Source organism: Oncorhynchus mykiss, chromosome Y (assembly GCF_013265735.2).
Source record: "Oncorhynchus mykiss isolate Arlee chromosome Y, USDA_OmykA_1.1, whole genome shotgun sequence".
NCBI classification, from domain to species: domain Eukaryota; kingdom Metazoa; phylum Chordata; class Actinopteri; order Salmoniformes; family Salmonidae; genus Oncorhynchus; species Oncorhynchus mykiss.
In genome coordinates this window covers 19,498,249-19,511,297 of record NC_048593.1, presented here as the reverse complement: position 1 = coordinate 19,511,297, position 13,049 = coordinate 19,498,249, and the positions used below count along the sequence as shown (strand labels likewise).

The 13,049-nt window shown below is 42.1% G+C and overlaps 1 protein-coding gene across 4 annotated transcripts; it reads left to right on the top strand.

The window, feature by feature from the left end:
* The first annotated feature begins 2,468 nt into the window (after window positions 1–2,468).
* LOC110509760 (intracellular hyaluronan-binding protein 4) lies at window positions 2,469–8,767 on the top strand. 4 transcript variants are annotated; one of them, XM_021590849.2, is made up of 8 exons: window positions 2,469–2,943; window positions 4,366–4,474; window positions 4,793–4,927; window positions 5,010–5,081; window positions 7,060–7,131; window positions 7,370–7,550; window positions 8,102–8,293; window positions 8,488–8,767. In XM_021590849.2, exons 1-8 carry the CDS (start codon window positions 2,673–2,675, stop codon window positions 8,551–8,553), a joined length of 1,098 nt encoding a protein of 365 aa, XP_021446524.1. In that variant the 5' UTR covers window positions 2,469–2,672; the 3' UTR covers window positions 8,554–8,767. The 4 variants fall into 4 exon arrangements, with proteins under 4 accessions (XP_021446524.1, XP_021446523.1, XP_021446522.2 ...); XM_021590848.2 differs by having other exon boundaries at window positions 8,099–8,293; XM_021590847.2 differs by having other exon boundaries at window positions 7,349–7,550.
* The last annotated feature ends 4,282 nt before the right edge of the window (window positions 8,768–13,049 follow it).

Below are 13,049 nucleotides of genomic sequence, written 5' to 3'. Positions count from 1 at the left end.
CTTAGGTTGGAGTCATTAAAACTTGTTTTTCAACCACACCACAAATGTCTTGTTAAACTATAGTTTTGGTAAGTTGGTTAGGACATCTATTTTGTGCATGACACAAGTAATTTTTCCAACAATTATATACAGACAGATTATTTCACTTATAATTCACTGTATCACAATTCCAGTGGGTCAGAAGTTTACATACACTAAGTTGACTGTGCCTTTAAACAGCTTGGAAAATTCCAGAAAATTATGTCATGGCTTTAGAAGCTTCTAATAGGGTAATTTACTTTATTTGAGTCAATTGGAGGTGTACCTGTGGATGTATTTTCAAGACCTACCTTCAAACTCAGTGCCTCTTTGCTTGACATCATGGGTAAATCAGCCAAGACCTCAGAAAAAAAATTGTAGACCGCCGCAAGTCTGGTTCATCCTTTGGAGCAACGCCTGAATGTACCACGTTCATCTGTACAAACAATATTACGCACTTATAAAGACCATGGGACCACACATCCGACATACCGCTCAGGAAAGAGATGTGCTCTGTCTCCTAGAGATGAACATACTTTGGTGCGAAAAGTGCAAAGCAATCCCAGAACATCAGCAAAGGACCTTGTGAAGATGCTGGAGGAAACGGGTACAAAAGTATCTATGTCCACAGTAAAACGAGTCCTATATCGACATAACCTGAAAGGCCGCTCAGAAAAGAAGAAGCCGCTGCTCCAAAACCGCCATAAAAAAGCCAGACTATGTTTTGCAACTGCACATGGGGACAAAGATCGTTCTTTTTGGAGAAATGTCCTCTGGTCTGATGGGGGAAAAAATATAACCGTTTGGAGAAAAAAGGGGGAGGCTTGCAAGCCGAAGAACACCATCCCAAACGTGAAGCATGGGGGTTGCAGCATCATGTTGTGGGGGTTGCAGCATCATGTTGTGGGGGTGCTTTGCTGCAGGAGGGACTGGTGCACTTCACAAAATAGATGGCATCATGAGGTAGGAAAATGATGTGGATATATTGAAGCAACATCTCAAGACATCAGTTTAAGCTTGGTCGCAAATGGGTCTTCCAAATGGACAATGACCCCAAGCATACTTCCAAAGTTGTGGCAAAATGGCTTAAGGACAACAAAGTCAAGGTATTGGAGTGGCCATCCCAACACCCTGACCACAATCCCATAGAAAATGTGTGAGCAGAACTGAAAAAGCATGTGCGAGCAGAGGCCTACAAACCTGACTAAGTTACACCAGCTCTGTCAGGATGAGTGGGTCAAAATTCACCCAACTTATTGTGGAAGGCTACCTGAAACGTTTGACCCAAGTTAAACAATTTGAAGGCAACGCTACCAAATACTAATTGAGTGTATGTTAACTTCTAACCCAGTGGGAATGTGATTAAATAAATAAAAGCTGAAATATATAATTCTCTACTATTATTCTGACATTTCACTTTCTTGAAATAAAGTGGTGACCCTAACTGACCTAAGACAGGGAATTCTTACTAGGATTTAATTTCAGGAATTGTGGAAAAACTGAGTTTAAATGTAGTTGGCTAAGGTGTATGTAAACTTCCGACTTCAACTGTAATTTCTTGGTTGCAAAAATTCGAATAGTTCGCCTAATTTCTGTTTGTAACAAAACAAGCAATGTATAGTGTACAGAATCATTGGATCATCTAATCCGCTGTGAGCTATCTTTGCAATAACCAAAACGATTGTATTTGCAGCTACGCCTAAGAACGGGAAGCATAGAAAATGACAGATCTGTAACTCACATTTCTATGTGAATTTGGTCAGGATGCCCTTAAAGTTACATATTGAAGCTTTAAATAATAGAGCATTTTCTAAATTCCAACGTTCCACCTGCAACTATCGATGGAAGTTTACAAATCCCCATTTTCTTCTAAGTTGAGAACAAAGAAAGTATCGCCAAGAAACTGTTGGTCAAAAATTATCCAGCTACGGGTGTACAGCTGCCTGAGATCAACGGTTATCACAATTAATGATGTGAACCATTTGATTTCATTAGCTATGAGCAGTGGTGTTTTATTTTCTGATGCTTGGCATGATGAAAACAGGTATCTACTTTGCAGCCACACTGTGCAAAAGATCAGTTCTCTTCACCTGGTTAAATCAAGGGATATATTTCATTATTTGAATTTACTTTTGAAATGACTAAATAAATATTTAAAATGAATAGTAGACCAAAAATTGACATTTTCATACACTGGCACTGTATGCAAGGTGCTGGATTTGCAGAATATATGATGATAAAAATGTTTGTTATAAAGTTCATACAGTCGTCATGTATGCGGAAGTCGAACCATTTTTATCCACAGAATGCAACACAGTTTGACAGGTGGTGACCAGCGATAGTCACTAACGCGCCCAATAAATGTTGTTTGGCTGTGATGGTGATGATATTAAAAAGGGGGGTGTCCTTAACCTCATGAATAATATTGTAATATTATGGGTTGAATATAAATTATCCGCCATTTTGGACGAACCGCATGCTCAAATATGCAAGTGAGTTTGTTCGAATTTTAGCCAGGGGGAATAGTCGTGATTTATTCACGGGTCAATATGTTTGTTCTTGAGGTCTTCGGCTCGTAAAGAAGGTCAATAGATTTAGAAGTGTAATCCAGATTGTATTCCAGTATATTTTTTGGGGAAAATTCCATTCTCAACATGAAGGGAATTGTTGAAGAACCCACCGACACCGAAAGTGCTGGTTTTGGGTGCTCTGTGACAAACCGCTTTGGTCATCTTTTAGACGACGATGCCGACCCGTTCGACATCATTCGCGAGGCTCAGGTGGAGAAGCAGAAGAAAAAGAAGAAAGATGAGCCTAAAAAAACTGCCACTACAGATAAACTTGTGAAGAAGGACTCTCAAAAGGACAGGAGAACTCCATTGAGTGCAGGGGAATGCGACAATGCACACGTTAAAAGTTTACAGGGTAAGTCGATGCGATAGCTGAAGGCCTATCTAGTTTACTTCAAGAAAGTGTCTAACTTCTTCTAGTAAAGATTGACAGCACGTGTCGGGTGTATTGCATGTGTAGTTAAACTTACACAGTTGCGGCGTGACGAACTTTGCTTGCTAGTGAACTTTAATAAGAGGCTCTTCCTGTTTGTCCTTCGTGTTTATGGAACTGGGATTGTAGACTTTGGGGTTTAGATGCGTTGGGTCGTTAACTACTGTAGCTAGCCAAATGTAACGGTAACTACTGTAGATAACATCCTAGTTCGGTGCAACATGGGTTTGCTCTAGCTAGGTATTTTTACTTGAATCAGTGCTACTTTCGTGAAATTGCTAACAATTTAGTTAGCAATCAGGTAGGCTGCCGCTAAATCGATGACATGCAAGCTAACGTTAGTTGTCATACAGAACAGGCCTTTGAATGTATCTAGCTAGTAGACTTGCCACGGTAGTCAGCTAGCTAACGATGGCTTAAACCTGGATTTGGGTCATAACACCACTGTACAGGTTAGCAATGTCTGAAAATGTACTGAACAAAAATGTACGCAACATGTAAAATGTACTTTTGCCATACGCACAACTTTTTCAACATGTTTATTTTTCATCCCTTTTAGTGAATTCCTTTTGCCAAAATAATGCATCCACCTGACATGTGTGGCATGTCAAGAAACTGATTAAACAGCATGATCATTACACAGGTGCATCTTGTGCTGGGGACAATAAGACAGCTTTCATAATGTGAAGTTTTGTCACAACACAATGCCACAGATGTCTCCAAGTTGAGGGAGAGTACAATTGGCATGCTGACTGCAAGAATATCCACCAGAGCTGTTTCCAGATAATTTAAAGATAATTTCTCTATCATAAGCTGCCCCCACATCATTGTAGAGAATTTGGCAGTACATCCAACCGGCCTCACAACCGCGGACTGTAACCACACTAGTCCAAGAACTCCACATCCAGCTTCTTCACCTGCAAGATTGTGGGGGCAGTGTGTATTTCTGTGGTGTAATAAAGCCCCTTTGTGGGAGAAACTCATTCTGGTTGGCTGAGCTACCAAGTGGTTTGGCCTCTAACCACCCATGGCTGCACCCCTGCCCAGTCATGTGAAATCCATAGAATAGGGCCTAATGAATTTGTTTAACTTGACTGGTTTCTGTGTATGAACTGTAGCTTAGTAAAACGTCCAATAATTTTTTTTATCTTCAGTATAGCTACCCATTAAATGGTAGAAACAAGAAAGCTGTGGCCTTGAGATAATACCTATCGGCTAGCAAGCTCTTGGTTACATTGTAGGTAATTGGATCCTCTCTGGATTAGTTGGCTGTTCTACTGGTTTTGTGTGTGTGGTGCTGGTTGCATAATTTGTCATCTACATTAAGCTTTAATTTATGTGCAGGTTCAAAATATCCTCAAGGTGCACCTGGCCATCTAGAGGAGCGACGAGTTGGCTTCCGGGATCGAAGGCAGAACGACAGTGAAGCACCCTTAGGATACTCTATTGAAAGGTAGTTATACACGAGGTGGGCATTTTTCTGGTTTCACATATTAAACTGGACACATATTAAACAAGGATTCCCATGTGTAATTTCCTTCAGTTTATTTTCCATGCTGACACTGCTTTGCAGATCTGAGAACTGGTTACTTGTATGCAAGTTCAAACTCTACCTGGCCCAACATCACCCTTGGTGGAGCTGTCATACTCCTTACCCCATTCTAGTCTTTTCAGATCAGCTTGGATAGAACAAAGGCTTATCATTGGTCTAGAGTATGTGTTTTGACTCTGGCCACAAGGACTGTAATAACTACTCACACTACCCCAACAGGCCTGTGGATCAGGGCGAGCGTCCTGGAAGGGGCCGTGGAAAAGGAATGCGTGGCGGGGGCAACATAAGATCCACAGATGGCTTTGACCAAAGAGGCAAGAGGGAGTTCGAGCGCCACAGTGGCAGTGATAGAACGTAAGATCAATACCTCACGTAACCCGTATACATTTTTTCGTGAAGTAGAGGTTGGTGACGTTTGAGCATTTGCCTGTTTCAGTGGTGTGCGGTCAGAGGAGAAGCGAGGGGGCAGTGGTCCACGTAACTGGGGATCTATGAGGGACCACATAAGGTGAGTATGCACACTAGGACCGTTGGTGCTTCGTAAACTACAGGTGTAGACTAACAGTAGGGATTTTGTGACGAGGCAACAGGAAAGCTAAACAGAAGAGTCGAGAGTTGGTGTAAAATGGGTCAATGTAGGTAACAAAGGTAGTTGAACTAACTATTTAGCAGTCTTATGGCTTGGGGGTAGAAGCTGTTCAGGGTCCTGTTGGTTCCAGACTTGCATCAGTACTGCATATCGTGCGGTAACAACAGTCTGACTTGGGAGGCTGGAGTCGGACAATTTTTGGGCCTTCCTCTGACACAGCCTGTTGTAGGCCGTACACACTACCCTCTGTAGCGCCTTGCTTTTGCTCAGTACAGTGTTTAACTAGCTATATGAGAGCTCTGCTATAATTGGGGGAGTAGCATCTGAAGCCCAGGCATTTCACATTCTGTTCAAAAGCCTGGGGAAGTTCTCATCAGGTAGACTATTAAAAAGGGGTGGATTACAGTAGGTTAGGGATGCACGATATATTGGTGAACATATCGGAATCGGACGATTATTAGCTAAAAATGATAACATTGGTATTGTCGATGTCTAGTGTAACGCCAATGTTAAAAAATGATGTCAAAGCTACCGTGCATACTTGTATAACGTAGGTACATGATGTAATAACGCCATGTAAAATATGTGCGCTACATGTGCAACAGCATTCCTAACCTAGCCCACAGTGTTTGCTGTGTGGATCGAGCAGTCAAGTCGAGCAGTCATTTGAAAGAGTAAGATAATCTCAGCGAGACAACTCCAAGGTGAAATCTGTCTTGTAAATTTGGGTTATTTTAAGTGACACATAGCTATATAGTTAGCTAGCTACTTAAACAGATTTATGTAGTGTTATTTGACTTATCTTTTTTGACGTGCAAAGACCCAAACGGCGTTCCATAGAAATCCTGGTTGAGAATGAAACGGCTGAACAAATGAACAACGAAATAGCACAGCAAGTAAGTGCAAGAAATGGGTTTCGATTGTTTTACTGGTAATGGGGACATGCGTAAATGCCCAAAAAATAACTTTTTGGTCAGTGTAGTGTGTAACCTTTATTTAACTTAGCAAGTCAGTTTAGAACAAATTCTTATTTACAATCACAGCCCGGATGATGCTGGGCCAATTGTGCGCTGCCCTATGGGACTCCCAATCACGTCCGGATGTGATACAAATTGGATTCGAACCAGGGACTGTAGTTACTCCTCTTGCACTGAGATGCAGTGCCTTAGACCACTGCGTCCGTGTGTGATGTAACTGTACTAGAATGCGTAAGGCTGCTAAAATTAAATATTGGTTATTGTGCATCTTTTGTTGTAAAGGAAAATATCGCTTAAGCCAAAAATGTCATATCGGTGCATCACTAATCTAGGGCAGTGGTTCCCAGACTGGGGCACGCCCCCCAGTAGGGGTTGTGGGGTCCCCCCCGAAAGTCAGTCCGGCTTTCAACTTACTTTTGAAAGTGGTAATAGACTGCACAAGGTTAGAAGGGTGGCCCGAGGGAGAAAGTTTTGGAACTCCTGGTCTAGGAGGATGCTAGTGACTTGTTGCCACTTGTAAAACCAATCAAATATTTCCCCGTGGCTGGCGGTCCAGAGGTTCTCAGAAAAACATTTCTGATTTGCAACAAGCTAGCTAGCGTAAGTTTCCAAATTAACGCCACAGGCTACTTAAATGTCCAATTTGGTCGAATAAGGAAGAAGGATAAATTCGAACACATAATCAGATACTGAAGTTTCCCACACTTCCAATAGTAGTCAACAAGATGAGATTTGGAAGGATGGTGGAATGTTGTGACTTGTGTCTAGAAAAAATATAAATTAAAGCCAATGTATTCCTTTCTGATCTGAATTAGAAAAGCCTTCATTGAGTGGTTCAACAACCATGTCTCAAGTGTTCGTCATCTGAGAATTGTCTTGCATGATTGTGACTGTAGTTAAACCTGATGTGTTTTTTTTAGTGCGGCGTCTGATGGTGCTGCGGCGACTGAGGGAGGTGACGGAGATGAGGTGGCAGAGACTGGTGAAGATCTGTGAGTGACAAATGGTTCACCAGCACAGCACCACTATTTAATCAGCCAGTGAGACCATGCAAACAGTATACATGTATAGTTTAATTCTTTCTGCAATACCCATTTTTGTAATTTATTTTTTAGACTAGGATATACATGCTGACTCCCATTTTAAATACTCACAATTCACTCTAGTTATAGAATGCGTTTTGGAGTGTTCGATTTTCATATGCCATAGCAAACTGTTGAGTCTCTTCAGCGCCCCTGAGAATGAAGGCGAGGGGGAAGCAGTGGTGGATGTTGCTGTGGAGATGTCTCTGGATGAGTGGAAAGCCCTGCAAGAACAGAACCGGCCCAAGAAGGAGTTCAACCTGCGCAAGGCTGATACCATTGTGCCCTCTGACTCAGTGGTCATCCACAAGTCCAAGAAACAGGTTGAGGTGAGGAGTCCTGGTAAAATGCTGCAAATACCGGCTGCTTAATCACTCGTTTTCCTGTTTGGTACCTCTCATTGAATCACAATTAAGGTTGCAAAAGTGAGAGTGCATTACCTGTAAATACTACCAGTATTTTGGGAACTTGAATATATATATTTTAATAGAATGACAATGCTGTATAACATTATCCTGAATAACCGATATAAGTGAATACTGTTTGTATAATATGAGGGTTTTGGCATGCAATATTGAAGGATATTTTATACTTATTTATCTTTCAATGTCTTTGTTGTAAAATGTTTTGGTGCCAAATTGGTGACAGTTGTAATGGTGGTAAATCTTTGAAGACCTGATTTGAAAATGAATCCACTAAACTTATGGACACGGGTTTATCTTTTTTTGAATATGAATACAAATGACAAGTTACCATAGATTACTTATTCAATTACCAAAATTCCAGTAACTTTGTTAAATTACTGGTGGTTTTACAACCCTAGTCACAGTACTGATTTCTCTAAGTGTTTGTCTGCGTTGCCTGGGTTCTGACTCAGCAGGAGCAGGTTGAGGTTGAGGAGGATGATGCTGCATCTCTCCGTCGCCCTGCCAATGACATCACAGCCAAGCTGAAGATTGACTTTGGCAGCCTGGGACGACCCTCACGGGGGACCAGAGGAAGAGGGGGGGGTGGACGAGGTGGCCCAGCCACACGGCCAGAGACCGTTTCTCCTCAGAAGCCTCCTGAAAAGGTGTGTCTGGTTGACTGGGTCCTTTTGGCTGTACATGAAGGGGTTTCAAACCACAGTAGAGGGCAGCAAAGTGTTTTGTTTAATCCCTGGTGCCTCATGCATTTGTGAATTGCACTACAATTGCCTGCTGGGCTTTGTTCTTTGCTCATGTCTTGATGCAGGCATCCCACTAAGTTGACTCTGATTCTCCCCAGGCTCAGGTCCAGCAGGGACAGGCACCAAACCCTGATGACCCAGAGGACTTCCCTGCCCTGGCCTAAAGGAAGGGGCCAGCATTAGACCAGAGCCCAGTCCATTGGTGGACTGTCACCTGTACTGTGCCTTAGTGGAATGAGCTGCACTTCCCAAGAGAAGTAACTCCTATACATCCCAAAGAACTGTATATAAATCAGAGTTCAGATGAATGGCCTTTCATTGTAATGGGAAATATGAATACTTGACCTGATTATAATAAATGCACTGTTGACATTGACACATCTGGTATAGGATACAGTTTGTACAACCTTGTGTATATTGACATGGTGATGGACCCCTTATTGTTTGCTCCAGTGAAAATGTATCAATTTAATTTGAGCACATTAATTACTGTAGTTGATGGCCATTTGTGCCCATGCCTAGACCTGCAGCGTGCCTTTGTCAGCCACAAGGGGGAGTCGAGACCATTTAATTCCTCACAAGCCATCTCAAATTTGCCTCAAGCCATCGAACAACCACTCATCCAAATAAGAAACAAATGTTAAACTGCATGTGATACTTGGCCCATTAGAGTGAATTGTTTGGTGTATTCATCTTTATTGTAAAATGTTATAGGCTATAGAAATGCGTTGTCTGTAGGACATGTAAACATCTGCGTACGTTTCCATTCTGTAAAAGTAGTGTCAGTAACTGAGCTCTCCCCCTGCTGTTCACTGGTAATGAACTTCAATCCATGAAGCTTCGTGTCATTATAGACCTTTCATAGCGCCAGTGCCCCAGCCAGCTCCACCTTTTTCTCCTGTGAAACTAAGCTGGTCGCTCACTTAATGCTATTTTAATTAATTTTGTTCAACCTTTTGTGTTGATGCTCAAGAATTGTGTGTTTACACTTTGTCCCCTAGTGAGGCTGGTCAGTTCTAAGTTCCTACTGGGCTTAACAATTAGAATCAGTCAGGGAGCAACACTCATTGGTCTGCTCATTAGTTAAGCTATTCACTGAAAATAGTCTGACCTGTCTGATTTCTTATAAGGAAATATTTTCTTATTAGAGAGACAGCTAGGCTACATGATGTATGCTTCTTGGTGGTCATACTGGGGCCCAATGAGACTAAGGTCTTGGGATGGGAGTGGGAGAACCAATCCCCATGCAAGAGATATTGGCTAATGGGTAGATGGCTGGCCAGAGCCTCTGGTAGAGGAGCTGAGCTCTAAATCAATGTGTCATCTGATCAGCATGTTGCTTAATCAGCCATCCACACTGACCCTGGCTATGCACACCATTAATTACACTCTGTAGAGCACTGTATAGTCTTTACATGTGGACTCGTCAATCAACTCGCAGAGGTGTGAGAAATTTAAACTGCAAGTTGACTTAAGTTTTTAATGTTTTATCTAGCAGCACAGCTGACAGTGATTTGTATGTAGACCTACCAGAACAGGGACTCAATTGAGAATCTAATATACTAGCGACGTTGACAATCAATGGCTTTTGAACCAATGTGCAGACACCTTTCTTCCTTGGGTTCTCTGAAAGGAGTGCTCATTATATTGATTGGCAGGTAAAGGTCAGTGGGGGGTTGATATAGGTAATAATGGAAATACTTATGTTCATGAGATATAAAAAGTCTATTGAAAGCATGCGCTTCCACTCAGGTGTGGTTCCTGAGTTAAGCAATTATGCTTAGGGTCATCTATAACAATGCTGGGCAGACCATTATTTTTGGTTACCTTGGCAATGCCCCCATCTACAAGGCATGAGTAGATGGGGCATTGGTTTGGTAAGCAAGGAAAAAATGTAGACCATATGCCATTGCCATCTCAGTCACCAAATCTCAACCCAATTGAACACTTATGGGAGATTCCGGAGCGAAGACAGCGTTTTCCAACAAAACACCAAATTATGGAAGTTATTGTGGAAGAATGGTGTTCCATCCCTCAAAATAGATCAAGACACTTGTAGAATCTATGTGAAGGTGCACTGAAGTTGTTCTGGCTCGCGGTGGCCCTACACCATATTAAGACACTGTTGGTGTTTCCTTTATTTTGGCAATTATCTGTCTTTCATCTGAGGAAATCAAAACAAGGCTCTTAGTGGAGCCCCATAAGGCCCTGTTGTTGCAAAGGATGTGGGGGAAGTTATTTATTTTTCTCAGAAGAGAGCGAGTGGTTTGAGTGCTGTTCATATGTCAATGCCTCAGTCTGGTTATTTACAAGGAATTTGTAAATGCCCAAGTAAATATCACATAAGCCAAAATCACAATACACATACACGCTGAGATGAACATGTATTTAAAAAAATTAAGGGTGGGGAATGAACATTAAGAAACAATACTTAATCATGTCTGTAGCATGTCCTTATGCTTTTATGCCCCCATCTAGGCTGGTTAAAGTGCACAAAGACCACCAGACAGTATTGTGTCTTTTCTTGGCTCTGTCCCAGTACATTGATAATATCGACAAAAAAATACATTTGCGTAGGCTTACCACCGTGTGCACATTGCTGCGCCTATGATGTGAAGAAATAATAGTTTAACATTTGAATCTAAACATTCTGATCTGTTCCATCAACTTTATTAATTGATACGGCATGTACCTCCCGTACACTACTTTGATACACATCGTGGGGATTAAGAAGTGAGTATACGCAATGCCCACTGAAAAATAAGTGTATAAACAGCGTACACACTGCTTCTACTCTAATGATGCCACTAAGACTCAGTCTGGATAAAAGTGTCTGCTAAATGGCATATATTATAATTGTTATTGGGCCCAAATAGGCTGATCCGCCCATTATTAGCCTGAACACATCATCCTGGCACATTTTTTTGTTGTTGCTAAAAACAAAGGTCATTGCATCTGATTTTCTGAATACATTGCAGTCAATGGGAAAAGATGAGTGTCACAAGGGTTGACATTTATGCTAATACATAGCAGTCAATGGGAAAATAGCAGCTTCAACCAATTTAATCTTATGTCAATAAATGTAGTTTATAGAAAAAGATGTGTCACAGGGTTGAAGCGTATGTCAATAAATTGCAGTCAATGGGGGAAGAATAGCATCACAATATGGACACAGAGAAAGGCATCACATACATGACACCCTACTCCTCTATTTTCCCCCTCTCTCCCTGCCTCCCTCTCTCCCCCCCATTCTGTCTCCTCTATACAATTTCTCTCTCCCTCTATCTCCCACCTCCACCTCTCTCCACTTCCCCCCTCCACAGAGAGGATATTGACATATAAGTCAATACATTGCATTCAAGGCAAAAAAGTTGGTGACAGAGCTGCAATGGGTAAATTGGTTAAAGACACAGACAGGCAGGCAGACAAACTCTAAACTCAACCCTAAACCTAACACCCTAGCTTCATATCCAGATCCTGGCTCAACCATAGCCCTCCACATCTTGTCTCTTTGAGTTAGGGTTGAGCCGGGATGTGGACATGAAGCTAGTTACAGTTAGGGTTGGGCAGGGAGTGGACATGAAGCTAGTTATGGTTGGGGTTGGGCAGGGAGTGGACATGAAGCTAGTTATGGTTGGGGTTGAGCCGGGATGTGGACATGAAGCTAGTTACGGTTGGGGTTACAGTTAGGGTTGGGCAGGGAGTGGACATGAAGCTAGTTATGGTTGGGGTTACAGTTAGGGTTGGGCAGGGAGTGGACATGAAGCTAGTTATGGTTGGGGTTACAGTTAGGGTTGGGCAGGGAGTGGACATGAAGCTAGTTATGGTTGGGGTTACAGTTAGGGTTGGGCAGGGAGTGGACATGAAGCTAGTTATGGTTGGGGTTGGGCAGGGAGTGGACATGAAGCTTGGGTTAGGCCGTTCAATGAACAATTCATTCATGTGCCCCTCCCCCCACTACATGGCAGAAAGGTAGGCCTCACTTGAAACTTGACCTAGACTTAATGGGCTTTTGAGTGACATTGGCAGAACGTTTGAGGCTAGAAACAAAATTCACATATGGCAGCCAAACTTAACTGGCTGACTGCGTTCCGGGTCCGGACCCAGAGAAGGGTCAATCCGGACCGGACAACATTGCATTCTTTTTTTAGACAGCTTTAAGAAATCAACTGGGCGCAGCGGCCTCTTTGACTTAGTAAACTCTCTTTCTCACTCTCTTCTCCTGAAGCAATGGCCACCTCTACTAGTGCCCCGTCTTATCCAAACGCAAGATTATATGCAAATACAGGAGGCTACGTTTTACCCGATCACATGAATCCAAATATCCTCTGTGGAACCTTGGGATAAGTAGGCAGAAAGAAACAGAAATATTTGACCGCGGTTCAACTGTAAATATCACAGATAGAAGAGCTTAGTTACCAGTATCTTTGTTAATATGGCTGGTAAAAATAAATGTTTTTTAAAAGGACTCTGAAAAACATATATTTCAAAGACGAGTGGATGGAACAGTATTTCTTAATTCTCCCTGCAACTAGCACAAAACCAATGTACCTGATATGCAGTGAGTTCCTTATCTCTCGTGAAAAATGCCAATGTTAAGTGCCATTATAACACCAGGCATAGTAAATCCGATCAGACATATCTCCTGAAAACGGAGGTG